Source organism: Aulonocara stuartgranti, assembly GCF_965226115.1.
Source record: "Aulonocara stuartgranti genome assembly, chromosome: 23".
In the NCBI taxonomy this organism is placed as follows: domain Eukaryota; kingdom Metazoa; phylum Chordata; class Actinopteri; order Cichliformes; family Cichlidae; genus Aulonocara; species Aulonocara stuartgranti.
The window spans coordinates 50,758,612-50,784,899 of NC_138958.1; the positions used below are offsets into that span (position 1 = coordinate 50,758,612).

The window sequence follows — 26,288 nt, forward strand, 5'->3', positions numbered from 1 at the left end:
CATCTGCTGCAGCGGCTCAGTCTAATGTCTGAGGAATGTGCAGCAGGAGACGCTGGCTCGCGGAGGAGGAATGTTCAAATTACTCTGGTCTGGATTGAGTGTGTGCGTGTGTGTGTGTGTGTGTGTGTGTGTGTGTGTGTGTGTGTGTGTGTGTGTGTGTGTGTGTGTGTGTCAAAGGATTGAAATACTAAAGAATAGAAGAAGAGATGAATATGTCTTGATGGACAGTGAGAAAAAGCGTAGTGTAGTTCAAAGGGAAAATGATGGGTTAACTGCATTTGTGTGTGTGTGTGTGTGTGTGTGTGTGTGTGTGTGTGTGTGTGTGTGTGTGTGTGTGTGTGCGCACGTGCGCGCACCCACATGCACACCTCTCCTCCACAATTTGTCAGCCTGCGCTGTGCTGCTAGATGAATGCAGGGATTACATAAGATGAGGTCTGATTGGCTGCTTCTGAGCACGATAACTGGACTGGCCTGCACAGATACATCCCGGTGGATTATGGGTAATATTGGAAAGTTGCATTAAGGGCAGACTGTCTGTCTGACCGACTGTTCGCTCTCTCTCTGAACTCCATTGATAATAATACTCGTATTTGTGCTGCAAAAAGCACTGTATTTTTCAAAATAAAAGCTTTAAAAATTGTGTTTGCAGGTAAAAGCATAAACGGAACAAAGTTACTAATGAACACTTGGGACAGGATTACATATTGCATAAGGACATGACTAAAGACATATTAAAAAGCCATTTCAGGTGAAGATGATTGCTTGTTTACTTGGTTGTCTCCAACTGGATGCTTGAATTTAGTCAAACTGAGTATTTTATCATTTGGGCCTCTGGCAGGCAGGTGAAAAACAGTGATTTCCTCCATTTGAATTAATTTTAGCCCCGTGTTTACAATATCTGAGAGACCATTGTGCTTCACTTTGTATATGACTTGTTAAGAGGGAGCTGATAAGCCAGCTAGCTACCAGACAAAACAAAGATGCTCGAAAGGCCTGCTAATGTTTTGCTCAGTCGCTGGCAGCTCTTCCACAATGAGGTATTATATAAACATTTAGCTGGGGTTAGCTTTCTATCTCTCATGGGTCATGTTGTGGTGATTGAATAAGACTAGGCTGTAAAGCCCAGCCATCATGTGACCCTGCCCTACAGGCATGGCTGAAAGCATGGATAGGTCTCCCCAGCTAACTGCCAGAAGCAACATAAAGAGCCAAGTATTCACATTTGTCATTAAAAATAACTTTTAAAGGCAAAAAAATATATATTTCTTCAGGTTTAAGCAACCATTAAATGTGTATAGTGTTGATTTCATGTTGGGAACGTCTCATTCCAAGCACCCTTAGTGGAAATATCTGAAATGTCAGACAAAAGTAGAGGTAAAAGACAATAATCTCATGCTCTGGGTGACTGTGGCAGGCCTGTACACGTTTGACCCCAGCTCGCACTGCAAAGACACACACCCACACACGGCGGCACAAACACAAGCTGAGAGCGAGCCCAAACACTCTCCCCCTGGGTCTGAAGCAAATCAGCGGATCAGCTCGTTTGAGTCTCAGCCATCGATTTCTCGAGCCATCTGCTCACTTTTGGCCCTGGTGAACATCTCCATGACAACGTGGTGTTGATAAATGGAGGGGAGTGTTATTTAAGTCTGCAATCTGCTAATGTAGTGAAGTCAGTCCTGCTCTTCTTCCTTTGTATGTTTATTAAAAAGGCCGTCGCTGGCTGATGCAGTTGCCTGACAGAGATGAGCTGTAATCCTTGGATCAAAATTCTCATAACTGAGGGGAAGTTGCTGAGGATGGGAACACAAACACAGATTTTTAAACATTATCAACATCAGGAATGAGAAATAACTTTGCATCCATAATATGAATAAGTGGGGATTTTTTTAGATCTTAAGCTGAAAAGTCACCAAAATAGGATCTCGAGAAACATCCTAAAATGGTTCTCACCCATTTAGCGCAAACCCAAACCACATCACAATATCAATTTGATTTAGAGGAAGTTTACATAGTGGTTTTGTAACTGTACTCTAGACCCAGCAAACAAAACACAGCGTACCCACTGCTACTCCAGTTCCCATGAAAACAAGTTGTTCGCCTTTTGTCTGCGAGGAGATCCGCTTTCCCGTGACCTTTACATTTGTGCTATAACCACAAGTTTTCAATTCCTCATAGGTTTGTCCACTCCCACTCGTGGCACTCATGTTTTATTACAGATTTCAACCTTTTGTCAGACTTGATAGTACAGTGCTATAACCTGCTGAATGAATGCAGAATGAAGGCTATAAATCTCCATCACAATGCTGCACATACTGTAGCATGACTTCAAAAGTGACCAGACAAGTTGTTTCAATGGAAAACTCGTGTTTAGGACACGCAGACAATGAATTACAGGGTGAGGTTTGTCTCTTCTTTCAGGAACAAACAGACCTAATAATGGGTTTTACCACTTTAATTTGCTGTTAATTACAGACTGCATATTTAAAAATAGGAAGTAGATAAAAATACTGCAGCTCTCCATATTAACCATATATAAACTTCCTTACTGATTGTCGAGACAGCACTCTACTTCAAAGACTATTGCACTTCAAAGTAAAAAAAAAAGTGTTATTACAGTTCAGAAGGTACCACAGATTTTGCCTGTTTCACTTGCAGATTTTAAATGCTTTGTAGCTGACATCAGCTTTTTGTCTATTTCTTTCTGCTACAGGGAAAACATGTACATAAAGTACAGACAGCACAGACCTTCAGGAGGCTTCCAAAAGTTGACACACTAAAAGAAATGGGGCTTTTGGAGAGTACTGACTTAACAAGACAAGACCTGAAGTGGTGGACTTAAACATAGGTTTAAGTGAAGCGCAGCTAAAGAGCACGTGTATAAATATAAAGCATTTTTTTTTACTCTGAATCAATCAAATGCAAAGCTCATGCAAACTGAAATACCGAGCCTCCCTAATTATCTTTTAGAAGAACCAGGTTATTTATTTCCAGTCCTTAGTTCCAGTACCTTAGTGGGTTACTTTAGGCCTCAGTAACACAGGCCTAGAGACTGGTTTGCAACAACTGCTGGTAAAAAATTAATATTCCCGGACTGGTTGGTAGGTTCTTGCTTGCTGTCATTGGGTAAAATTAATCTCAAACAGAGATATGAACTGCACTAAAGATATATAAAAGATAAAAAGATAAATGCTGCACTAAAAACCAACAACCTGCAATTACTTTGACTGCTAGCAGTTTGCTGTGGTCACCTGTAGTTTGTACAGCAGACACCAACTTGGCAGCAAACACTTGCCCGGTACCGTATTTTTCAGACTATAAGGTGCCCTTAAAATCCTTTAATTTTCTCAAAACAGTGCACCTTATAATCTGTGCCTTATGTATGAATTCTGGTTGTTCTTACTGACCTCGAACCAATTTTATGTGGTACACGGCGCTCACAAATCTGTCAAAAAATGCTTTAGTACGACTTTGGTAAGCTACGTAGCCGCACCGCTTGATGGATTGTCAGAGCATTATAGCTACCGTAGTCAGGAGCCTCGTGGAGTAATCTGGGTCTTAAACTCCGTCTGCTTCAGGTCCCAAGTCAAACGAACACAGCAGGAAGTTAGCTCGCTGGTTACCACCTAAACATGATATAGCATGTTCTGACTGACAGATTTCTGAGAAAATTCAAACGTACAGCTCGGCTATCACTTAACTAAACAGCAGTGACTTTTGTAACATTACTGAAGTTGGGCTAGCTGGTATATAATGATCGCTAGCGACACAGCTATGTTAGCATAACATAAACACAGTGAAGCTGGAGGATAAATGCTAACTTTTTTCCACTCTATAAAAGTTAATGTGAGGGACAAATGCAATCGCATGGCAGGATGCTGTAAACGGACCAAACTTCAATCAGGAGAACCACCGAGCTAATCCATCCACAATACGAGGTTAGTCATTAATATACTGCAACAACATGGGAATAGAGCAGAAGTGGAGGAATCTAGAAGAATGAGTTGAGTAAAGTTTGACTTATCTGACTGTTTTGTTTCACTTAATGCGCCCTATAGTCCGGTGCACCTTATGTATGAAAACAGACCCGTTCATCGATAGTGCGCCTTATGGTCCGAAAAATACGGTACTTGCTAAGTGAAACTGTGACGAGTGCCGACCAACCCTGAAACTAAGAACGCCTGACTTCAAAGTAGAAGCCGACATTTTTAAAACATGTTAGTTTCAGCAGTAAGGAACAGCTTTTATTTTGAAGGCCAACATCATCCTTTCTGTCTGAGAAGCTTGGAAAGAACCCACACAGATATACATCTTCCAACGCGCTTTTACTAGTCCCTAAGCACCCCAAAGAGCTTTACACAACCAGTCATCCACCCATTCACACACACAAGAAACAGTTAGCCTGAAATCCTGCATATATTTAGCATCTGTACTGATTAACTGGATAGAAAATGTAAGCTTTAGATGCTTGTAAATGTATTACTTTAGCTTACCAGAAGCAGACTGGCTAATTGCAGGCTGTAGTTCTCAAAAAAAAAAAAAATAGAGAAGTGTATTTTCTAAAAGACCTTTAACTGCAAGTTCAGTTTTAACTTCAGTCATTTTATTGCTACTTCAATAAAAACGAATGTTTTTTCATCTCTTTTTTTAGTGCCCTTGCCGGGACCCGTGCCTGTTATTCCGCCAACATTTCAATCTGTGAGGGTGTCAAATAAATGCTTAAAATGTAGGAAAGCCATGTCAGCTCTGCAGAAAGCAGAAAACCTGGACTGTATTGCCCTGGGGTACCTCAAACCCAATCTGTGTGACTGTGTTTCTTTCTGTCTGTCAGTCATGAGTTACATAACATCCAGCCTGAAGTCAAACACACACATACATACACTGCATGAGTCTGACAGGGCCTGCATGTCTTGTCTGAAGTATCTGGCTGCAGTCTGCTCTATCTGATCAGCATCTTGTCAGAGAGGATTAGCGTGTCTGAGTTTCAGTGTGTTTTCTTTGACAGGCTGGTGGGTGCCGGTGGAGTAGTGCCAGTTAAGATGCACTCTTCTTCTTGATTTTGCTCATTTAGCAATAAATATGTGGCTAGATTTACTTTCCTATACTTCGCAGGCAAAACACAATTATATCATATCATCAAAATGATGCAATACAACAAATTCTGCATTGTTTGGCTTTACTGGCCAAGGCTAGCTTCCAGTGACTCAATTTGTATGAAAACACTATGCTTAAGCCAACATGAAAAATCTTCTTAGCCGTAAAAGCATCCTAAGCTCTGTATGCTGTTAGGAACATGTATCAGCATGTTTTTCTGTTCAGGGGAAACAGGGAAAAAAAAGTTAAGCCATAGCTGTTCAGAGAGCCTCCCAATGTGCAGCATTACTGTAGCTAGGAGCACTAGTTGTCCTATTTATCGGCACCAAGCCCGGCCTCGCAATCCAGCTAAAGCATTTCAACCCTCTGGCAACTGGGTGCTCCTGCTGCCGAGCCCGGGCAAGCCCTGATATGACACAGAAGTACAAAAAGCAGGAGTCCATTTAGCAGAGCTGTTCCCATCAATGTGAAAATAGATTTGTTTCGCATGGCTATGAGCTGTCTATTAGGCCACTTGTCTGGTGGATGCAGGAATGCGAGAGGCTGCCAGTTTCCCTATTGTTTCCATATCAGGAGCTGGAGAGTTGACAGACCTTGCATTGTCAGGGAAACTTGATGTTTGATTTCAACACTGTCTAATCTCATTGCCCTTTTAGTGCGGAACTTTAAAACTACTCTTGCACTTGTCTCCACTGAGTCCCACAATGTCACCAAACCTATCAAGCTATCACTGTTTCCTTTTCATGACTCAAAAGTTAGCAAAGTCCTTGTTCTGCATAGTTACACTGATAACACCACTATGTTTGCATTAAGTCTATTCATTTTAGGTACTTGAAAACTGAAAATGGAAGGTAATTACTTCAAGAGCCTAGCTTTGCCTACAGGCTGCATCGGTAAGTATTAGCATAACAATACTGTCCTACAATAGATTACACAGGTAGATTCAATACAGATGTTCACGTAGGGTCTGCAGAGAGTCACTGTGCTTTCATGCTCAGTTTACCATCAGCCACAATGAAGAGTTGACCTAAGATCATTGGAGATGATCCTGTTTAAGCTCAATCCTCCCATGGCTAGAAACTCATATTTTATCCGAAAGCCCATCTGAACCATAGCTGGCTCACATTTGTTGTTCATCTGCCAGAATGCAACTGAAATCTGCCCCCAGGTCATTTACATCCAAAAACAGAGGTGCATTTCAACATCCCAAGATCAGAATGTTGTTTCAAGAACAATCAAAATGATCCAAGAAATACAATTTGTAACTTTACCACACAAACAGAAGCTAAAACAGTGCAGAGCTTTTTGTAATAGGCACAGGATTTAAACCATGTTAATGTTACAAAGCAACTGGAAGCAATACCAAGCATAGCAATACCAAACTGTAATCAGTGAAAAACTGTCCATGCTCAACATTTCACTAAAGGTTTCTCTGCACTGGCTTTTTTTTTTTTTAATTAAATCTTTTTAAGGAGTGTTAATATCTACCTGCACATAGCTGAAAGGTCCAGTTATTTCAGTGTTTTAAACATCAGAATTCGACAGGATCATCAGCTTGCTTCAGTGTAATTGTTATAATCAGTTATATATTGGCACTTTTTTAAATATCAAGGTTCACTTTTGTGAGTTTGGAGAAGTAAACGAACCCTGTTGTCTACTAGCTAGCCATCACACAATGTTGACTTTTCAGAGAACAAATCACGCAGTCATCATGGAAGGAGAACCAAAATTGACCACAAATATGGTGAGTGAATGGAAATAATTCACTTGGCACATGATCCAGAAAATTCAAGCTTCTGGGATCGCTTCAGCACCAATTGCAGTCTAGGAACTTTTGCAAACATTTGAATGCAAATGGAAAAATGTGCAATTAACACTGAATTTGCTGCTCATATAAATGATGTTAGAGTAATCTGAAAAAAGTGGCTACAAATTCACATGAACCCTAACCCCTACCGCTCTTTTGGCTTTATGGTAGTAAAAACACTGTGGAGGAAAGTCAGTGGTGTATACAAAGAAGCTTTTGACTAATTCTCCATATTTACACCTGTCATATAAATTTTTTCTAAAACTTTAAATTGTTATGAGGTTGTAACCATTTATTGCTGGTCAAAGGTGCTACCTAGCTAGAAACTAGCTAGAAATAGCACATAGTAGCAGGCACCCTGAAAGTATGAGAGCTAAAGCGATATTTGAATACTATATTAAAGAACTACCAGTGTCCTATTTTGGCTTAAAACAGATGAATTTACTGAAGTCAAAATGAGGTAAAACAAAAGAAAATGAATGATCAGCATTGCGGTCACAGTTAAGCTAATTAGCTAGCACACTAACTAGCTTTTGTTTCCTCTTCAGTGAAACAATATTGAGTAAGAACAAAACATTTCTACAGACAAAATACAAAAAGACCCAGAGAGCTGTTGTGACTAGCAAAATGGTGTTACTCCAGTCTGCTCAGTTAGCAGTTAGTTTACCAGCTGCAGTAATCCTGTAAGCTATCACAAAGCTTTCAGCACCACAACAAGCATTGTCTGCTTGTTTGTAACAGCTTACAAGAGCACCAACTCTGACAATGAAAACTATTCAGAAATGCGGTTGTTTGAGTCACACCAACAACCGACTTCCTAACACAGGTAAGCAATCTGACAGTGAGCTTTGTGTACCGTAACAAAAAGGATGACAGGACCTCACACAAATTCGCACAGAACCTCAACCGTACACACTGCAGATGACACATATCACTCCTCACACACACTTGAAACATTCCTTAGCTGTGTGTAAACCATCCAGCTACATCAGGCGCACAGTTTTTGTTGCCCTCGGGGCTACGAGCGCTCTTGTGTTTGGGTGGATTTGTAAGGGAAAGACAGAGAGATTGAGGGTCGGCTTGTTTCTGGGAAGCAACCCCGTGCTGACCTCTGAGGAGGAGAAGCTGGGGGAGGGTGGATGTACAAGGAGAAGAGGATTCTTTGGGGATTGTGGCAGACCTCTTTCAACACGCCCCCACCCCACCCAGCTTTCTCTCCATCTCTCACGTTGATCCACTTCTGCTTTGTCTCAAATTTCTCATTGGAGCCGAGGGCCAAGCAATGTTCATAACAATGCCACGGGGTGGAGAAATACTCCGTCTTAATCAAATAAAAACAAAGTTTGGATTGAGTGGGGATTCACTGCACTGGCTCCCACTAGTGATTGTTTTGGCTGCAATGGTGGAGTCTGTTCGATTTTACATATACATCCCTGAGTTAGGGATATACTCAAGCTTCAATCAGCTGCTTTGGTTAAATTAAATACCCAAGAAAAGCGAGCCTCTGGGGTAAATGTTATCAGACCACCATTTGTCTTGCTCATGAATTCATTTGCCTGGCATGGCGGGGGCGCTCGAGCTCACAGCTGACATTCCCTCCCAGCCCACATCAGTTTTCTCCCCGCCTTCATCCAGCGAGGTCCGAACTCCATCGGAATGCTAATCTGCTGTGTAACAGATGGGGGTGGGGGTGAAACCTCAGCTTTCTCCTGCCAATCTAAACATTTACATTCTGATGAGAGCAATTGCAGAAGACGAGGTGATATCTGTGTTTTCTCACCTCTTCGCACAAGTGGTGTACCACTTTTTATTGCCTGTATTCATCCATGCTACAGTTAAAAGGGGAAAAAAGAACAAACTTCAGCTCTTATCATAATGTTTCTGGAGAGGAATGTTGTTATGAGGTTGCACAATTGCAGACATTTGGTTGACATTTGAGGCCTCATTAGATCTTGTTGTTTGTGGTGAAATATGGCTTTCCCCAGGGATTTTTTGATGCTTTTTTTTGCATCATGTGGTTTTGGTTTTGGTTATATGTGTGCACTATTTTGTGTCATATAGTGAGTGTAAACAGGCTTTTAGCCTTTGAACACTTTAAAAAAAAAAAGATCAACATGTATGTCATGTTTCATTACATTCAATAATGTTGCAAATGGGGATCTCATTGGTTTCAAGATGTTCGAATAATTTGTTGTAACAACAATGCTGCTGTGCCAAATGAGGCAGTTGCAGCGCACGCATTACACATGAGCACTGACGCCATGATTGTTGTTGTACCCGTCTTGGCGGCATGCCTACGCTTGAGAGCAGGGAGTTTTTTAGGGGGTAAAAAAAAGGGCACGGGGAACAATAGGGGCGTGGGTGGCGTTTGGAACTCGGCCCACCGTGCCAGTTGCCAGAGCCGCTCATGCGCCAGATCTGCAGACAAAGAGGGTGAGTCGGTGCTCGCCTGGGCAGGGGTCCAGTCGAACTTACGACGTTGGAGGTGGAGTGGATGGAGGGGGGTGCAGGCACACGTCTGAACGCAAGGAGGGGGCTTGAACAGACAACAAAGACACAGGGGCCAGCTGTTTATCCCTGCTAAAACCAAGGGGCACTCAAGCATCTGGGATTCTATTCACCCAACAACGGCTAAAATCTTTAAAGCAAGCATTTTGGACGATTTAGATTTCGAAGCAGTACCCCAAAAATCAGAGATCCTTACGAGTCCCTTCATGGCTCATTGTTGTGCCTAATGACTTGTTTTCATTGGAAATATCTGCTACTATAAACAAGTGTTCTGGCCATAAACCTTCATAATTCACTAATTCAGACCTCAGAACAACGTGGCCTCACCTTTGATACACAGGTGGTGGAAACTTGGCAGAAAAGAGTGCTGCCTGGCCCAAGCTTTGAACCCAAAAACAGGAAGAGCAATCAGCTCCTTGACTTCCTTGTGCAGAAGCACCAGCACAGATACTCCAGTGGGTCGAGAGGGAACCTGCAAAACTCAACATAACAGAACATTTCACCGGCCCACACGAATAGCTCTCATACTTTGAACTTTTGTTGTAAACACGAGGACAACACTGACGTGTTGGTTTGTGCGCACACAAACAGAGATATAATCTCCCAGGCCTCAACAACAGTAACTGGCTGTATCTTTATGATTGAGATTATAACGTACACACTGTAAGTAAATCTGGTGTCATTATCTTTATTGACTGGATGTTGACCTACATTGCTTGCACGATATCAGTGACTCAGTCTGCTAAGTCTGTGACTGGAGCTACTTTATCTGACAATAAAAGAGGTTTGACTGTAGCCTGCAGTTTTTATTGTGATAAAACAGCAAAAAATAGATGACCTAAAATGTCCACTGTTTCCTCCCTGGTTCCTAGAGTTTACAAGCAGCATTGTGTATCAGAAGTGAAAGAGAGAATACAGTCATTTCCCCCAACCATCAGTTTCCATATTAGTTACCCCTTTGTTTAGATTGATTTCATTTTCACAACAGGCTCTAATGAGAGGAGCACTAAAGCTCTCTAATTAAACACATTAGGTAAGATATATTTAATAGTTTGCAGTGAAGATTAAACAGACAGGCTGCAAGATTTTGACAGTGTGACTCAAACCACATGGGACTGGGACACAATGGTAGACTGGCATATCCACTGATATAAAATGTTTTGAAAATCTATTAGTGTGTCAATAATTCTTCATAACTAAGTCGTCCCATTATTCTGTAGCTTCTAGATCAGTGGTGTATAAACCCAGGCCTCGAGGGCCGGTGTCCTACAGGTTTTAGATGCGTCCTTGATCCATCACAGCTGATTTAAATGGCTAAATTACCTCCTCAACATGTTTTGAAGTTCTTCAGAAGCCTGGTAATGAACTAGTCATTTGATTCAGGTGTGTAGATCCAGGGTGAGATCTAAAACCTGAAGGACACCGGCCCTCGAGGCCTGGAGTTGGCCAAGTCTGTTCTAGATGCACCTTTAGCAGCAAAAACATGAAGTCTCACATCATTGTGGACCTTTGGCCCATCTTTCTTTGGTCCTACCACAATATTTTAACTGGATTGAGGTCTGGACTTTGACTAGCCCATTGCAGCACGTTGATTTCTTTTCTTTTTCAGCCATTTTTTTGCAGGTTTGCTGCTGTGCTTAGGATCATTGTCCTGTTGCATCACCCAATTTGGACCAACCTTTAGCTGTCAGCTGGCCTTACCTTTGACTCTTGTATACAGAGTAGCTCATGGTCTGCTCAATAACTGCAAGGTGCCTAGGGCCTGTGGCTGCAAAACAACCCCAAGTCATCATGCCTCCACCACTGTGCTCACAGTTATATGTGTTTCTGGTGGTGTAAATGTGGTGCTCCACTTTGGTCTCATCTGTCCAAAGGACGTCGTTCCAGAGGTTTTGGCTTTGTTCAGATGGAGCTTTGCAAACATATGCCATGCTGCCATGTTCTTTTTAGTCAGAAGAGGCTTTCTCCTGGAAACTCTGCCAAACAGTCCATATTTGCTCAGTCTTTTCTTTTTCTAACTTTACTGTCATGAAATTTGACATATAACATGCTAAATGAGCCCTGTAGAGTCAGAGATGTTCTTTGGGGTTTTGCAGTTTCTCTGAGCACTGCATGGTCTGACCTTGGGGTCCACTCAACGAAAGAATGGTAACTGTCTTGAATCCTTTCTACTTGTGAATAATCTTGCTCACTGTAGAATGGTTTACTTCAAATTATTTGAAAATGCTCTTATAACCTTTCAAACAGATGCTTCCATAAAGCTGATCCTCAAGTCTTGCCTCTTTGGCGTTGCGTTACCATGAACGATCCAGACAGGCAAACTACCAAAACTATAAAGGTCTTCACACTTACTATTTCATTAGCAATATCTGGTTGCAACTTCCCATCTTAACTCTTATGGTAGCATTAAGGGTGCACTTAGCTTTTCATATGACTGCATTTGCATTTTGGTTTAATTTTTGTTAATGAAATGAAACAGTGCCACGTGTCATCTTCTGTTGTTAACCTGACCATAACTAGCTAATTTATGGCTAATACTTGAAGTTATTACTAACAGTATGAAGAGAATTATTAGCTAAACATAACAAAGAGTTGAACTACAATGGACAGTGAAAATGATTAATGAAAAGTGGTAAACTCTTTAGTTAAAGGTCTGCCAGCAAATTAAACTGTCAGGTAATAGTTTGTGTTAACATCTTAAAATATGATTTAACAGCTGACATTGTTAGCAAACAGTAAAAATAAAACTGTTAGCTCAACATAAGTCAGTGGAATTGGTTGCTAAATTGCTGTTAGCAGCTAAACATTGGATAAATAGCTGAAATAGCACAATAGTTTAAACATGGATGCCTGAAAGAGTTAATAGAAATGTAGAAATGATAAGCTGTCTGTCTGCTGAACGTATTTAAACATGACATGAGTAGGGAAGGGTTGTTTTTTTTAGTTCATATGGCATGACTACAACATATGAAAATGGTATAAACTTCTGCTTTAAATAACTCTTGACATTTTAAATTGGTGAAACTTTTTTTTTTGTACAGTTTCATGTATCACATTAACTTACTCTGAAACTTTCCAACTAAAAAGCAGTGAGCACAAGTCATTACTGAAAGGAAGTAAAGTGTAGCCAAACTCAGACACACAAAAGACCTTATTCAACCACACGCTGAAAGGCATGCTGGGACATTCAGGAGGCCAAGGAAGTTGTGCACATCTTGGCTGCAAGCAGGCCTGCGGGTTTGGTTGCTGAGACGTACAAAATCCAGTTTTGTAAACTGCTGAAATGATAATGAATCTCATACTCAGTTGATCCCTGTTGGGAACCAAAGCAGGGGTCAAAGGTCAGGCACCAGTCCTGGAGATTTGTTTCTAATGCCTTAGGAAACCGCACTGTTTTCTCCCTCAAGGCACGAAAACTATTTATTACATGTTCTTGAGGTTTCAGATGTTAATATTATCCTCATGGGGGAGGCGACAATGGGCTATGTTCACTAACCTGTTTGTTAGCAATAACAATTGTGTTTTGCCAGCATGAGCGTTGACCTCGTTTAGACAAAACAACATGTGGTGTGCTGCGGCATCAAAATTCCTCAGATGCCGCAGAAGCTGGTCTGTGTCGGCGTCCTTGACAGTGCCGGGTGGTTGACGGGAAAGAAGCTGACCTCAGATTCACAAAACATGGAACAAGTTTTAATCTCTGCGGTTATTTTTTCAAAAAATTATTGTTTTCTTTGGCAATTTCAATCATAATGTAATCTGACACTTGCATTAAAAGATTATGAACGCCACAAGAACATATCTTTCAAACATCGAGCCATAAATATTAGTTTTTACACCTGGGCTAATCTTTGGATTTGCACTCTCTCGGATGATGGCAGAGCTCCAGCTTCCTTGTTGTCTTACCTTGTACGTCAAGTATGCTGGGCCTTGCTGTTGTTGACACGGCTTAATGGCGACCTTGGCCCAGAGTGACTCACTGCAATACCAGCAGCTGTTATCACCACTTAAATGACCTCAGAAAGGGAAATAAAACTAAACACTGTGACAAGCAACTGCAAGATACGTTAAGTGGATTACGGGTGTGGAGCTGGTGCTATCACCCTGAGATTCAATCAGAGTCTGCGTGAGAGAGCCCTCGATTAAAACATATTGAGATCGATCGTTTGTGTGAATTTCAGACCCTGGCTGGGTGTTGCACAATATAGCCTTTGAGCAACATTGTTTGAGCAACTCTGCAAGTCTCATGTCACACACTCCATATGATGTAACACTCGGAGGAGGCCTGAGAGACGCCTTGAAGTGGGTTAGGCAGTTTTGAATGCTATGTCGAGGAGAGCAATATGTGCATGCCATAAACCTTGGAGCGTCAAAACAAAGTTAATGAACAGCACATTATTCATCCCTCTCCTGTACTCATGTGCACAATAATAAACGTTCCTTCAGGCAAGAACAACTGAGATGTACTGTTGCAAGATTGAACGAGACACACACACACAGGCCCAGACAGATTAAATTATCAGTGCAACCCCACCCTGATAACACGGGCACAAATTGACCAACACTGGCACCTCTACTGAGAGATACCATTCATGCCAGGTTTAATGTGTAAGTGGCAGCATGAGGCAAAAGCCCAGGAACTTCTCTTAATTACAGCAGGAGAAGAGTAGCTTTATTCAGTCGCCCACAGTTTGAGTCAGGACAGTGTGAAAAGCTGCAGCATGCCTTTCTAAAACTGAATCATCAATCAGCATTTGTGCCACACAAACACTGTGGGCTGAAAACGGAGTCCTCGGGCATTTCAGCATCATGTTCAGCTGGAGCGAGAGAAGAATTTAACAATAAATAGGTTTGATCTCCAGATGTTTTAGGTGGAGGCGTACACAGGTGGCAGTGCTTGAGGAAACTTATCTAATCGCTCTCTTTGTTTTTCTCCCAAGGCTTATCTGGGTCTTAAGATAATGGCTCAAGGCAACAAAAGACTTCCAAGTCAAACATCTACAGATAAAAATCAAAAGCCCTAACTGGTTTCAGGTGCGCTGGCACATGGGTTTGTTGGCTACACCAACACTTTACTTGGCGTTAGTCGCACTTGCTAGATTTGCAGGAAAGGGGAGTGGAAAGGTACGAGTTGTCATCGAGCAGAAACGGGAGCTGGAAGCATGTAAATATAATAATAACCACTGCAGCCAAGAAGAGAGCCTGACGAGCCCAGTTGTAAGTAAGCTATTAAGACTCGACTGTACACCGTGTTCGTGTTTTCCTCCGAAAACAATAAGCTCCGTTGGAGCAGTCTTTCAACGCCTCTCTCTGTCTCTCGCAAGAAAAGTGACCCACACAACAAAGTAAAGCTATTTTTCGGCTACGAGCCGACAGGGACCCCGCCGTATTAGTCAGAGGTCCCTTTACTACAGTTTGGAGTCGCGGACCTTCAGTAATAGTAATAAATCACACAGCAATAGTACATTCACGTAGTTGTAAAAAGCATGATAATATATTAAGTAATCCAAAGTATTCAGAATACGTTACTGTCATTGAGTAACGTAACAGAATACGTTACAGAATACATTTTGGGGCATGTATTCGGTAATCTGTAATGGAATACATTTTAAAAGTAACCTTCCCAACACTGCACAGACATGACATTAACTTGGCCATTATTGTGGATGTGTGGTGTTGTAGAGTAACGTGAACAAGGGCCCAGTTACACTGAGCAACTACTGGTCACAAGAGACAAATGTGCATTCTCCAGCTAGTTGGCAAGTGGTTCCTGGAGGTTCACAGTGGTGGCAAGGTGAAATTAGTACTGAAAACCTACTTGTTTTGGTTGCTAACAGGTTGCCACAGTCACCTGTAGTTTGCATGGAAGATGGCAACTTGTCTGCAAACACTTGCAAACTCTCCAAGTTGTAGTGAAACCTGCACTTTTTTAACATGTTAGCTGGAGTGCCAAGGCACATTTACATTTACTTCTCTGTTTCTGGTTTGATTTGCACTTTTTCCAGTTTCACTACCACTCAGAGAGTGAATGTTGAATGTTTGCAGACAAGTCGCCATCATTTTATGCAAATTATTGGTGACCAAGTAATTAAAAGGTGTTTTCTGGTGCAAACCCCTAAGACTGAGGCTGACTAAAGGTGGAGGGTTGCTAATTTCACAGAGGAGGAGATCCAACCGTAGAAAGTATGAAAGATGGTTTCCAGGTCCAAAAAGATTTAGTGATCTTATCTTAAGCTGAAGACGAACCTTTTTTGCCAAGCTTTTGAAAACTTCTGATTTCTACAAATATGATTTAAAGTCTGGTTAATGTTTGGTTATTTTGTGTAAACTTTGTGAATGTGTGTACTGTCAGTCTTATCCGCCTCTCCCGCAACACATCTGATTTCAAAACACCAGCTGGCAAAGTATAAAATGCTCATCTTGAGGCTTGACTAAGCACTGAGTCATATCACACTGGTTTATACCTCCTATGCATCCAACAAGTATCGTAGAGGACACAAGTGGTCAGGATAGTACTTCTAGAAAAGCTCTAAAAATAGTTGCACTAAAAGTGACACAATTTTGCAATCAACCCTTGTACACAGATGGATCACATATGTGGTGGTCAGCAGGGAGTCCTGCACAAATACCAGTAATAATGTTGGGTAAAAATGATTGCTGTCGTTCCCATCATTTCGCCTTTTTTCTGTGACTCATCATACTGGCAGGAATAGCTGTTCGCTCATGCATAAAAGATTTTTTGTCTTCAAACATGGTTGCACAAACTTGTTCTTTTTCACCCTTAAGGAATATTTGATTTCAGTAACAGCCATCAAGCTCCAAAGCTTGTGTACAGTCTGCATGTGGTTCAACTGGTAAAACCTTGATTCTGTTATAAAAAGCACAACAAGAACTGGTAGTGAGCATGTGAAGCCAGGCAGATGCTTTCTTTCTTCGAAAGGTGGTTTCCTGAGCCTCCTGTGCTGTGCTGCTTCATGTTGGTCTCTTGCTGATTAATAAAACCCAAATAAGGGCATGACATGTAAAGCTTGTTAGTTGCAAAGGGCCAGTAATTAAGCAGATCTCTTCTGGGATTAAGAGGGTAATTAACGCTGATGATCAACATTCTCCTAGCGATGAGCTTGGCCTCGGAGAGTCTCAGGGTGCCACGGTCTGTGTCGTTTCAAATTTCATCAGGGTTCAGGGATCATTTCCGATGTGCCCTTTTGCTGCAAATGCATTCCTTGGGTTTAAAAAGTTAGAGAGTAAAAATTGCAACATTTTGTGTAAATTGAAAATTTTTCACATAAGTGAAAAAACAGAACAGCACCGTAGACCGAGTCACAGTTATCAAATGCAGAACATTTCTCTGCTCTTTTGCAAAGTAGAAACCAAAAGTGTCAGGTGTCTGCTTCAGGGAGGAGGAAGAGGAGATGCAGAGAGTGCCCCAGATCTGTGCCCGTGGCGAGGGAGGAAGTGTTGCGTCTGCAGCGTGGCAGCCACAGCCTCTGCGCTCTGAGGAAATGTCACGGCTGTCGCACTGGGTAAGCCCTCAGGAGAGCAGTCGCTGAGAGCTTCTCCCTGTTTACACTTCACAAGTGCACCAAGGTGACTCACCAACACATCTCTTCATGCGATCATGTGTTGATCATGCATGCACTCACACATGCATGCACGGCTATATGTAACCTGCAGGACCAGCTTTTATTCACACTCACTTGTGGTTGTCACGTGAGAAATTATATTTACAGGAGGGCCTCATAAAGTCACAGTGAGTCAGTTTGACACTCTGTGATGTGCTGCACTGAGCTCTACTGCCTGTGCAGCCACATTGATTCTCTACAATGCTAGGGCTAATGCATTCACAAGCAATGGAGAGCGTCACCATCATTTAAACACCATTGATCGAGGCCCCACCTGGGGCCAGGCTAATAGAGCATGTCTGGAATAATCAACCCAAGCTATAGACAGGCAGAGCTGCCTGCTGCACTCTGTAATACGGGCCCACACCCGCTCAGTGTGTGGCTGTGCTTTTATGCATCAGTGTGATGGTGTAATTAGGGTCCCGTACAACTGTTTAACGGTCTGTTACCAATCCATGGGCTCTGATGTAATTATGATTTTGTGCAACAAGAGCGCTAACTCTGGCTTTATGGGGAAGAGAACATGTGTGCTCTTTTTTACAGTGTCATGTTTTACTAGACTTTTTTTTACAACACTCTGTGTCTTTGTTCAGAAAAATGCTATAAAACAGTTCCTGCTTTCCTATAAACCCCAGATGCAGAACATCACTTATCTGTAAACACATTGCACAAAGAGGACATGACTGGTAAAAAAAAAAAAAAAAAAGGTTTTGACACCTGCTTGAAATATTTCAAAAGAATATTTTATGTAGGCCTCCTTGTATAGGAGTATCTTTCGGGAGTAGCACAGACAGAACAGACCATCTGAGCACTCTGTTCCTTAAAAATGTCTGTAAACTGATTTCTAGTCACAGACTCGGGGTTAATTTTCCAGGAAAATCTGAAGGGTGTGCCCTGCCTTAGTTTCTCTCTTCCGCTGAGCTGCACAGTTTACTGAAACAGTAAACTGTGCCAACTATCACTACCTTAAAAATGGAGTCCACTAATCACTGCAGTGTCGACGAAAAAGCACCTTCCAGCACGATACCCCAACACAGCCTCCTCATACGGACAAAAACAAAACCTGATTACATTTCCAGTAGCAAGGTTTTGCTAGTGAGGAGCTACGTATGTTGTTATGTTCTAAGCTGATATCTTGGACAGCTAAGGGCTAGAGAAAAAATGTGCATTCAGTGACCATTTTGACAGTTGTGCCTGGCTGTAGGTGCAATCAGTCACAAAGATACCAAAAACCTCCTTGTGATTCCTTTGTTCTGCAGTAGTTTGTCAACTTTTCTGCAAATCACTCGCCACTTTTTGCCAAGCCATGGTGAAACCAGAAACACGGGGCGTTTACCATCAAAGTAAGCATGCATTATCATTGCAACTGACGCATTTTAAATGGTGCCAGGCTGAAGGCAAATGCTCCCCGTCTTCCAGTTCGCGTGGCACTTTTCACAGTTTTGCTTCTGCTTGGCTAGTTTGCGAGTGTTTGCAGAATGCATGCAAACTACTGGCATCCAATCTGCAAGCATCAAAAGAAATCACAAGGAGGTGCAGCACTATAGTATTTGTATTTGTATTCTATTTTTATCTTATTGTATATTTATTTTATTTTATTCTACTGTATATAGTATATTATTTTATTCTATTCTGTACAGTTGTGTACTGTATTTATTCTTATTGTATTCTAATTTTTGCCTCATAACTTTTGCACTGTCCACTTCCTGCTGTGACAAAACAAATTTCCCACGTGTGGGACTAATAAAGGTTATCTTATCTTATCTTATACACCTCTTTATGTCTAATCTAACAACCTCCAGCAAACACTTGCCAACTGGTCATGGAATACATACTTTTCTCTAACAACTGGTGGTTACTGGGGGAGTCACTGACCAGTCCCTAGCAATGCTTTCACAACCACTGCTAGTGACCACTCACCAACCAGTCAGAGAATAAACAACCACCAGTTGCCAAATGGTTGCCAAGCTGGTTTCTAGGCCTGTGTCACTGGGGCCTAACATTAGGACTAGAGAAAAGCCTGTTTTATCTACCAAGGCCCAAACAGAAATATTACCATTGCACAGAGAGCGCTTAAAGACTGACGAAGCCACCACAGACGTACCTTACACCTGCATTCTTTTTATTGGCCAACAGAGGGCGACTCCTCTGGTTACTTCTGGTTGTAAAGAAAGCCTATGAGGAAAAGGTCCTTGGCTCTCTTACTCTGTGTGCTCAGTAAAAAGCTTCCTGATGATATTATGGGCCTCATCTGTAGTTCCAGGATTATCATGGGGAGTCCTCACTGGCTAACAACTTTTCATTCATAAATTGTTAGCCAGTGAGCATGCAGTGTTTTTTGATTTTACATCGATTGTTACAGTGCATTCAAACTTGCAGCACAGCAGTGCAGGACAGTGTCATGTGCATCTCTTTGTTCCTATCAATAACAATTCTTTTTTCTTTGATTTCTTCTTAATTTCTGTGGTTAAACCATGTCGGGTTGTAAACGTGCAGCCCTTGATGACAAAACATCCCACAGTAGACCACGCCCACCCCGCTATGAAAAATGCAAGAAGCCCTTTTAAAAAAGGAAACCATTTTCCTAGTCTAATCTTTATTAATAAAATATTAAGTTGACCATTAGTGCATCGGCGCTGTCCAGACCAAGCCATGTATCATCATCCCATTTGGTGATTTGTTTTACTGGGTAACAAAATCCAGCACTCATTGTCTCATAAAAACATCATCACAAGAGTAATTCTGTCGCCTCCCTGCAGATCGCTGATTTAAGGACATTTTCTCCACATTATAACCAGCTAAGAAAATAAAGTCTTGTTTGATTTCATGTGTGGATGCTGTGTCGTTTGGTTTACTGTTACGAGCATGGCCAGAAAATCAAATAAACCAATAAAGTTTTCATATTACTTCTCATTCGTTTTCAGGATTCCATCGGCTTTCGTTTCATCCATATGACCATGTGGGAGTCCCCGGGCACTTTGCTAGCTGTATTAAATTACACTCTGGAGTCACATACTATGAGCTAGCCTGGTAGCCTCAACACTACCACATGCAGAAAAAAATCTGTGGGGAGTGATTGCATTCAGTGACCTTTAAGTCGCAGAAGCAGAGAAGGAACACATGCTATATATTAGCCATTGTCTTCATGTATGTGTTTTTACTTCTGGAGGTAAAGCCAGCACACAACAATGACACCACAGATAGTACAGAGAGATACGCTTTGGACAGGAAACCACAATCATGACGCTCACAGAATGTGTTTTTCCTGTTTAGCCCCCTCCGCAGCAGTAACAGCTGAAGACACAGCAGATATGATTAATGATAACGTGAGAGCCACTGCAGGCAACAGAATATATAGCTCCTGGGTGGGTAGTTGCCATGGAAATCCACAGCAGACCCAGTGTTTGACTCAGTCGGCTCAGTGGAAAACCTAGCTGTACCTGCAGCTCTCGGTGAAGGTGCTGCAGTAATACGTGGCTCCTCGTTTCTTTGTTACCTGCTACGGGGGACATTGGATCTGGATTTTTGGGGGACTAAGTGCTTATCTTGCTGTGCAGCAGATGCCGGTGTCATAACAGGAAAAGTAAACTCATTTCCAGGATGCCAAATATCGATGTTTTGTCAAAGCTGTTGGTGCCTCGCTCATGTGCAAAATGTGTCTTATAGAGTTGGTGCCACTGTACAGCGTGTTGAGACAGCTTTTACTCAATTTGCCACATGCAGATGCTTGTAAATGACCTTGTGCCATCTCGCTTAGAACGACATCAGTTTTCAACGTGCATTTGCAGTATTTGTGGGTTTTTTGGATCAATCTGTATTTTTACGTGCAAATAAATAGACCAGACCAATCAGACCACTGCATCAGGCAACAGGTACGCTGTAGCATAAAATGTGTACCAGTACTGAGTATATACCAAAATGATCCTACCTTACTCCAGACACACAACTAAAGGCTGCTCTGGGTCAATCAGCTCTCTGAAATTATTTCTCTGCCTCCTCCGATGTGGTTCAAACTGCATCACTGACGTCCTGAAATATGTACGAAAGCCAGCTCCTGGATCATGTATGAAATTCTCCCTGTGGGCTGTCTGCTGCTGAGAATTGGATGAATCCAGAACGTCTCTTGGACCAGCTCATCACTGCTTGATGTCAACTGTATATTTTTTCACAGTGTGTTTTTTTAAGGATGAATTTTCCATAAAGCACAACACGTTTTGTGTGCGTACACGTCACACAACAAGTTCAGATCTGAAAAATTGTGAATCTTGCATTGCTCTTTGGCAGCACGCTGTGTAAAATGACCTTTAGTGTAACCAAGAAATGTCTGGGGCCTTCATTTAACCAGCAAGTTAAAGTGAAAGTAAAAACAAAGTGCAAAACAAAATGCTCTAAACAGGATACGAAGCACAGATTTCTGGCCGACAGACCTGTGTGACTTATAGACCGTTATCTCTTCCTGCATATTGCAATGGTTGGTCCATTAAGGCACTCCCGCCTTAACTGAGGACTGTTAACGTCTTGTGCAAATTTACATGCAATCCATCCAGCCGTTTAAAAACAAACCGCCCTATTTGTGGCCACAAACAAGTCACATCCAGTAACCGTGTGTCCATTACTGCTAAGTGTAGGGGGACGAACAGCCTGCTAATAGAGTTGCAACTATGGAGCACGTCCACTGAGCAGCCGTTAATCAATCACTTCCCTCTGTTAATTAGGCCAGTTTCAAAGACATGCCTTTAGTTTGAGTCACCGTGCTGCAAGGCCAGATGGTTGAAACGTCTGAACAGAAACAGCACAGCAGAACCCGACGCGTTCATAATCTCCCAAGTGTTGAAAACACGCCAGGAGGACAGGTTTGATGTCGAGTGCGTGCCAGGGAGAAAAGCTCTCCACGAGGACAACAAGCATCCAACCGCCCAACCCCCAGGACGTGACTCAGCAGCAGCTGTTGCCATGGCTTACCAGGCAGGACACCCATAGGTTCCCAACGAGCTCACAGTGCTGACACATCTGACGCACCCCTCCCCTCAAATCTCCCCTTTCCCCTTCATCCCTAGACAACAGCGACTCCACCCCGATTCTCCGTCACTTTCTCTGGGGGTCCTGATGCAGGCCCGAGCGGAGGCGCACAGCATGCTGTTGAACCGCAGGCGGCTGTAATCCCATCCGAGTGAAGACCGGGCCCGCTCTCCCTGCCATAGCCACTACCCCTCCTCCTCAATGCAGATTAATACCTTATTAACAGCCTCTGACTTAACACTAATCCACTTACACTAGCACGTAAGATCTTCGGACTGTTATATGGCCCGAGATCAAGCCCGTCTTCGGCCTGAGAAGAGGCAAACTCTGACGATGACGATGTCTCCTCTTTGCATTTGTCTTTAGTGATTGCGAGCCCCCACCCCGGGGAAATACACAGAGTCAGTCCTGCAGCAAAGACTCATCTGACTTATTTGCAGAATTCATTAGCTGATAGTTCAGGCATTCATCGCTACGCCCGTGCTAAGCAAGCCAATGAGGGCTCTGCTCCTCCAGAGCCTGAATAAAAGGTCTCTTGTGAATTATGTCCACCTTTACAAATGCAGCAGGTTCTCTGCATGCATGCTGCTGACGGGAAGTCTTACAGAAGTCATGGTAATAACAGTAAGGCTGTGTAGGCGGTGGCTAAATTAGGATTAATGCAGTTTAGGGTGAAGGACTGAGCAAATCTCCTGCTGGGTCACGGCCATCCTGTCCCAATAAGCCACCGCTCACCAGTGCACCGACCCAGCTAATAGCTAACTTGTTATAGGTACACCCTTATTCTCCCCTGTCATTCAGTATAGCACGTTCATGCTGCATCAAATCAGACCTGTAGCTGTTAGAGTGCCCTACACAATCAGTTCCTCAGCTGGTCTACTCTACTTCCTGAACTTGAGATTGTTTGCTCCACAGCTCAGGCTTTTAAAGTGTAATTCGAGCTGACGGTGGTGTTCACAGCTTCCTCTAGAGGAAAGATTCATGACAGGTGGTTTAACAACTTTCATTTCCCTTCCGCCACCTCGACACATACACAACATTTAAAAAAAACCTCATCTCCTGTGCTGGTAAATCCCGGCCGTGGAACACATTTAAGCCTTTCAATGGTGCCTCATCCGTTAAGTAAGCCTGTAGGAAGGTAAGAGTGAGGTAGTGTGGAAAGTAGGTTAGACTAAGACTTGAACTGTAAGCTGGAGCCAATTTAAATTCCTGCTAACTACCTTCAAGTGTGAGGATTGTGATAGAGCATGCAGGGTGGGGGTGGGGGACTGGGACATTTAAATGTGCAGATAAACTCTCGCAGCACACCTCTTTAGTAACAAATTTTTTTATTACAACATTTCACTGCTTTTTTTTCTTTCCATTTCTGGTAATGGTTTGTGGCAGAGTAACATGACTGCTGGGAATATACAAAACTCCAAAAGAATTTCGCTCTACGGTTCAAAGCAAACACATGGAATCAATTGGCAGAATCATTTTTTCCTTTTCTCTCATTTGAAACAATTCAGAGACGACAAAAGCCATCCTGAATCACTCCACACAACAAACGAAAAAGGGCCAAAGCACGTTACATTTTCACCGCATCTCCCAGAATCTAGATGGCATCCGTTACACTTTCTTAAATCCTTGTGTACATACAAAAGAAAAAAAGAAAACACTGAAACAACAGTATCAGTTTCTTTTTCCAGGTTGTGGGGGGGGGGGGGGGGGTACATTTTGGCCAGCGTACAGACGAAGTTGTGCATTTCCGAAAATTAGAAAAACAACAAAAACAAAACCAAAAAAAGCTTGACGCCTCAGCTTTGGCGCAAAAGCAGCCACACAGAAAGTTGGGTGGTGGTTGGTGGGTTTTGGTGAGACGGTGATGAGCTTCCTGGGACGCAGGCCACGCCCCATCCCTCAGGCCTCTCGCCCTCTTGACACTGCACGTCGATCTTGGTGGTCTAGGCGGTGTTAAAAGGAGAGACGTGCACATTCACGGACCATCTTCTGCAGTCCCCTCCCTTCCCTCTCTGCCTCAGAGAAATCTTCCTCATCTCTTCCCTGGCGGAAGGACGAGCATGACGGTGGTTAAAGGTGACAGTAGTAAAGGGGTGGGGGTCGGGGTGGGCGCTCTGGCGAAGGCATCATCCATCCACAGGCTGTGCAGCTTGGTTATCGTTTCATAATTTCGGTTACAGAGTTATACAGCTAAAAAGAAGTGACTGAAAACAAGGCAATGCAGGAGGAGGGGTGAGGGGTGTACAGTGCATGACGGGAGGTGGGGGCTTCACGACGTCGCCTGCTTCTCCTGTTCGATGGCTGTGAAGGAGAGGAGAGAGGAAAGGAGGGGTAAGGAATGATACGAAAAGAATCGTGCAAAAAAGGAATCCAGAAGAAACGAGGACACCAACTTTCTTTTGTAGGCAGGGGATTCTTCTCCTGCGTCTCTGTCTTCTTCAGCTTGGACTTGTCGAACTTCTCCACCTCTGCAAGGTCGGGCTTGTCGCTCATTGTTGCAGTTAGTCTGAGAAAAGATGGAACAAGCAGGGAGATGATTAATATTATTCACCACGCAAAGTTGTCCAACAAAAAACAAAAGACTAAATATACACGGCACATCAAATCTGACATGTCAGTGGCTTTTATTTGATTTCTGGAAAGGGCAGAAAGCACCGAGCATGTGGACCGAGCTGACATTTTTAATCAGTAGAAGGGCGTTGCCTAAAAATCTCAGCCACCAGAAATCGACGGCTCGAGATGAAGTTGACTGCGCAACCGCAGACTACTTTTTCCCTCGAATGTGCCGCCGGTGAGTCCGCCTTCTTTTGTTCGCCTGCGGCTCAGCCCTGCCTGATTTGACTGCCTGCCATCCATCCCGTTACCCAACACACGCACACAAAAAGTGCGCACACACAACCCGGGATGTTGCACACAGGGAGGGGGGAAGACAATGAAGCCCGTCCAAGGCGTTCAGCGCGCATTTACATAACAATAGGAGTTCCCATGCTGGGCACAGCGAGGAGAAATATGAGGGAGAGAAAAAAAAAAAGGGGGGGGGGGGGGGGGAGGGGGAGCCAACTTGTGCGCATTATTTAAAATATGACGCTGAGTGAATAAAAACTGTAATATTCTAAATGTTAGAAAATGTGGATTTATGAGCGTCCACTAGCATGGAAACTGCGCACAACATCCGCAAAATTCACTTGTTACGTACTTCTCCCTTTGGTGCGCAATCTTCAAGGAACCACCGCCCTGATTGGCGTTAAAAAAAATTTTTTTTTTTTTTTTTTTAAAACCTCCACCCTAAACATTTGCTCGAACAAACCCACGAGGGAAAATATCTAAATGCGTGGTTTTATGAAGGGAACCAGGTGGGTGCAGGGCTCCCTCTCTGACTCTCTCTCTCTCTCTCTCTCTCTCACACACACACACACACACACACACACACACACGCACGCACAGCAACAAAGGAAATGGGCTGATATGCTTGAGACAAAGACGCTGCACACACGCCCACCCTGCTGTCACATTTACACTCTGATGGGAGCTTAGAAAACCTGCAACCCTCTTAACTCAAGGACAGAAAGAAAAGAGGAAAAAATCTAATCATCTTCTGTCTCCTTTTTCTTTCTTTGCTGTGGCATCACTTTTGGCACAACATCCACTCCACTGCGCATTTACCCGCATCGACTCCGACAGTCTCAGCTCTCCCAGCTGCACACGGTGAAGCACAAAGAGGCTGATCACAAAAACAGAAAAGCAGCATGAGATGCCGAGCAGCTGTTTACTCACCGATGTGTCGGCTGATGTCTGGAAAGGTTGTGCTCGGCGCGCTGTTGCAGCAGTAGTGGCGCGTCTTTGCGCAAGCGTTAGATATACTCAGAAATATGCTAATGACATCTGACATCACCGCTCCCCCAGACCGTCCTCCGTTGCCCCCTGCTGGAGGAAAGCTCTGAATGCTCCATCCACACTCACACACACCACCACCTCTTGTAGTAAGCTCTTAGTATTATTATTATTATTACGTGACAGACGAAAGGAATGGAAAGATGTGGATTTCTGCTTTTTGTGTCTGTTTACTGTGAAATCCCCACTGAGCTGAATGGTACACTCCACTCCTCTAGTTTCATAACATGATGCCACTGCACTGAGTGCAACATCAGCACGCGTCTGACTGAGTGGCTCTTTTGCGTTCGCTCAGTTTGATCTGGAAATCGCTCTCTGAAGGCCTGACCTGTGGAAAATTGTTAAAAA

General features: G+C 43.0%; 2 protein-coding genes across 4 annotated transcripts in view; both read right to left on the bottom strand.

Moving 5' to 3' along the window:
- Positions 1-22,030, bottom strand: part of tceanc (transcription elongation factor A N-terminal and central domain containing) — a 42,708-nt gene extending 20,678 nt beyond the window's left edge. For all 3 annotated transcript variants that reach the window (XR_014274751.1, XM_082524579.1, XM_082524578.1), the window contains exon 1: positions 20,959-22,030. The gene's annotated coding sequence lies outside the window, so the exon portion shown is untranslated. The remainder of the gene's footprint in view (positions 1-20,958) is intronic.
- Positions 22,031-23,360: 1,330 nt separating this feature from the next.
- Positions 23,361-25,945, bottom strand: LOC309701348 (thymosin beta-12). Its single transcript, XM_082525477.1, has 3 exons — positions 25,824-25,945; positions 24,443-24,555; positions 23,361-24,350 (listed from the first exon to the last, which is right to left on the bottom strand). Exons 2-3 carry the CDS (start codon positions 24,540-24,542, stop codon positions 24,319-24,321), a joined length of 132 nt encoding a protein of 43 aa, XP_082381603.1. The 5' UTR covers positions 24,543-24,555; positions 25,824-25,945; the 3' UTR covers positions 23,361-24,318.
- Positions 25,946-26,288: the final 343 nt, after the last annotated feature.

What these genes read in the sequence shown, in the direction of transcription:
- LOC309701348 (XM_082525477.1), bottom strand. Translation starts at nt 24,542, where the DNA reads ATGAGCGACAAGCCCGACCTTGCAGAGGTGGAGAAGTTCGACAAGTCC. An exon ending in TCCCCTGCCTACAAAAGAAA is followed by an intron (nt 24,351 to 24,442) that starts GTTGGTGTCCTC and finishes TCTCCTTCACAG; the next exon opens with CCATCGAACAGGAGAAGCAG.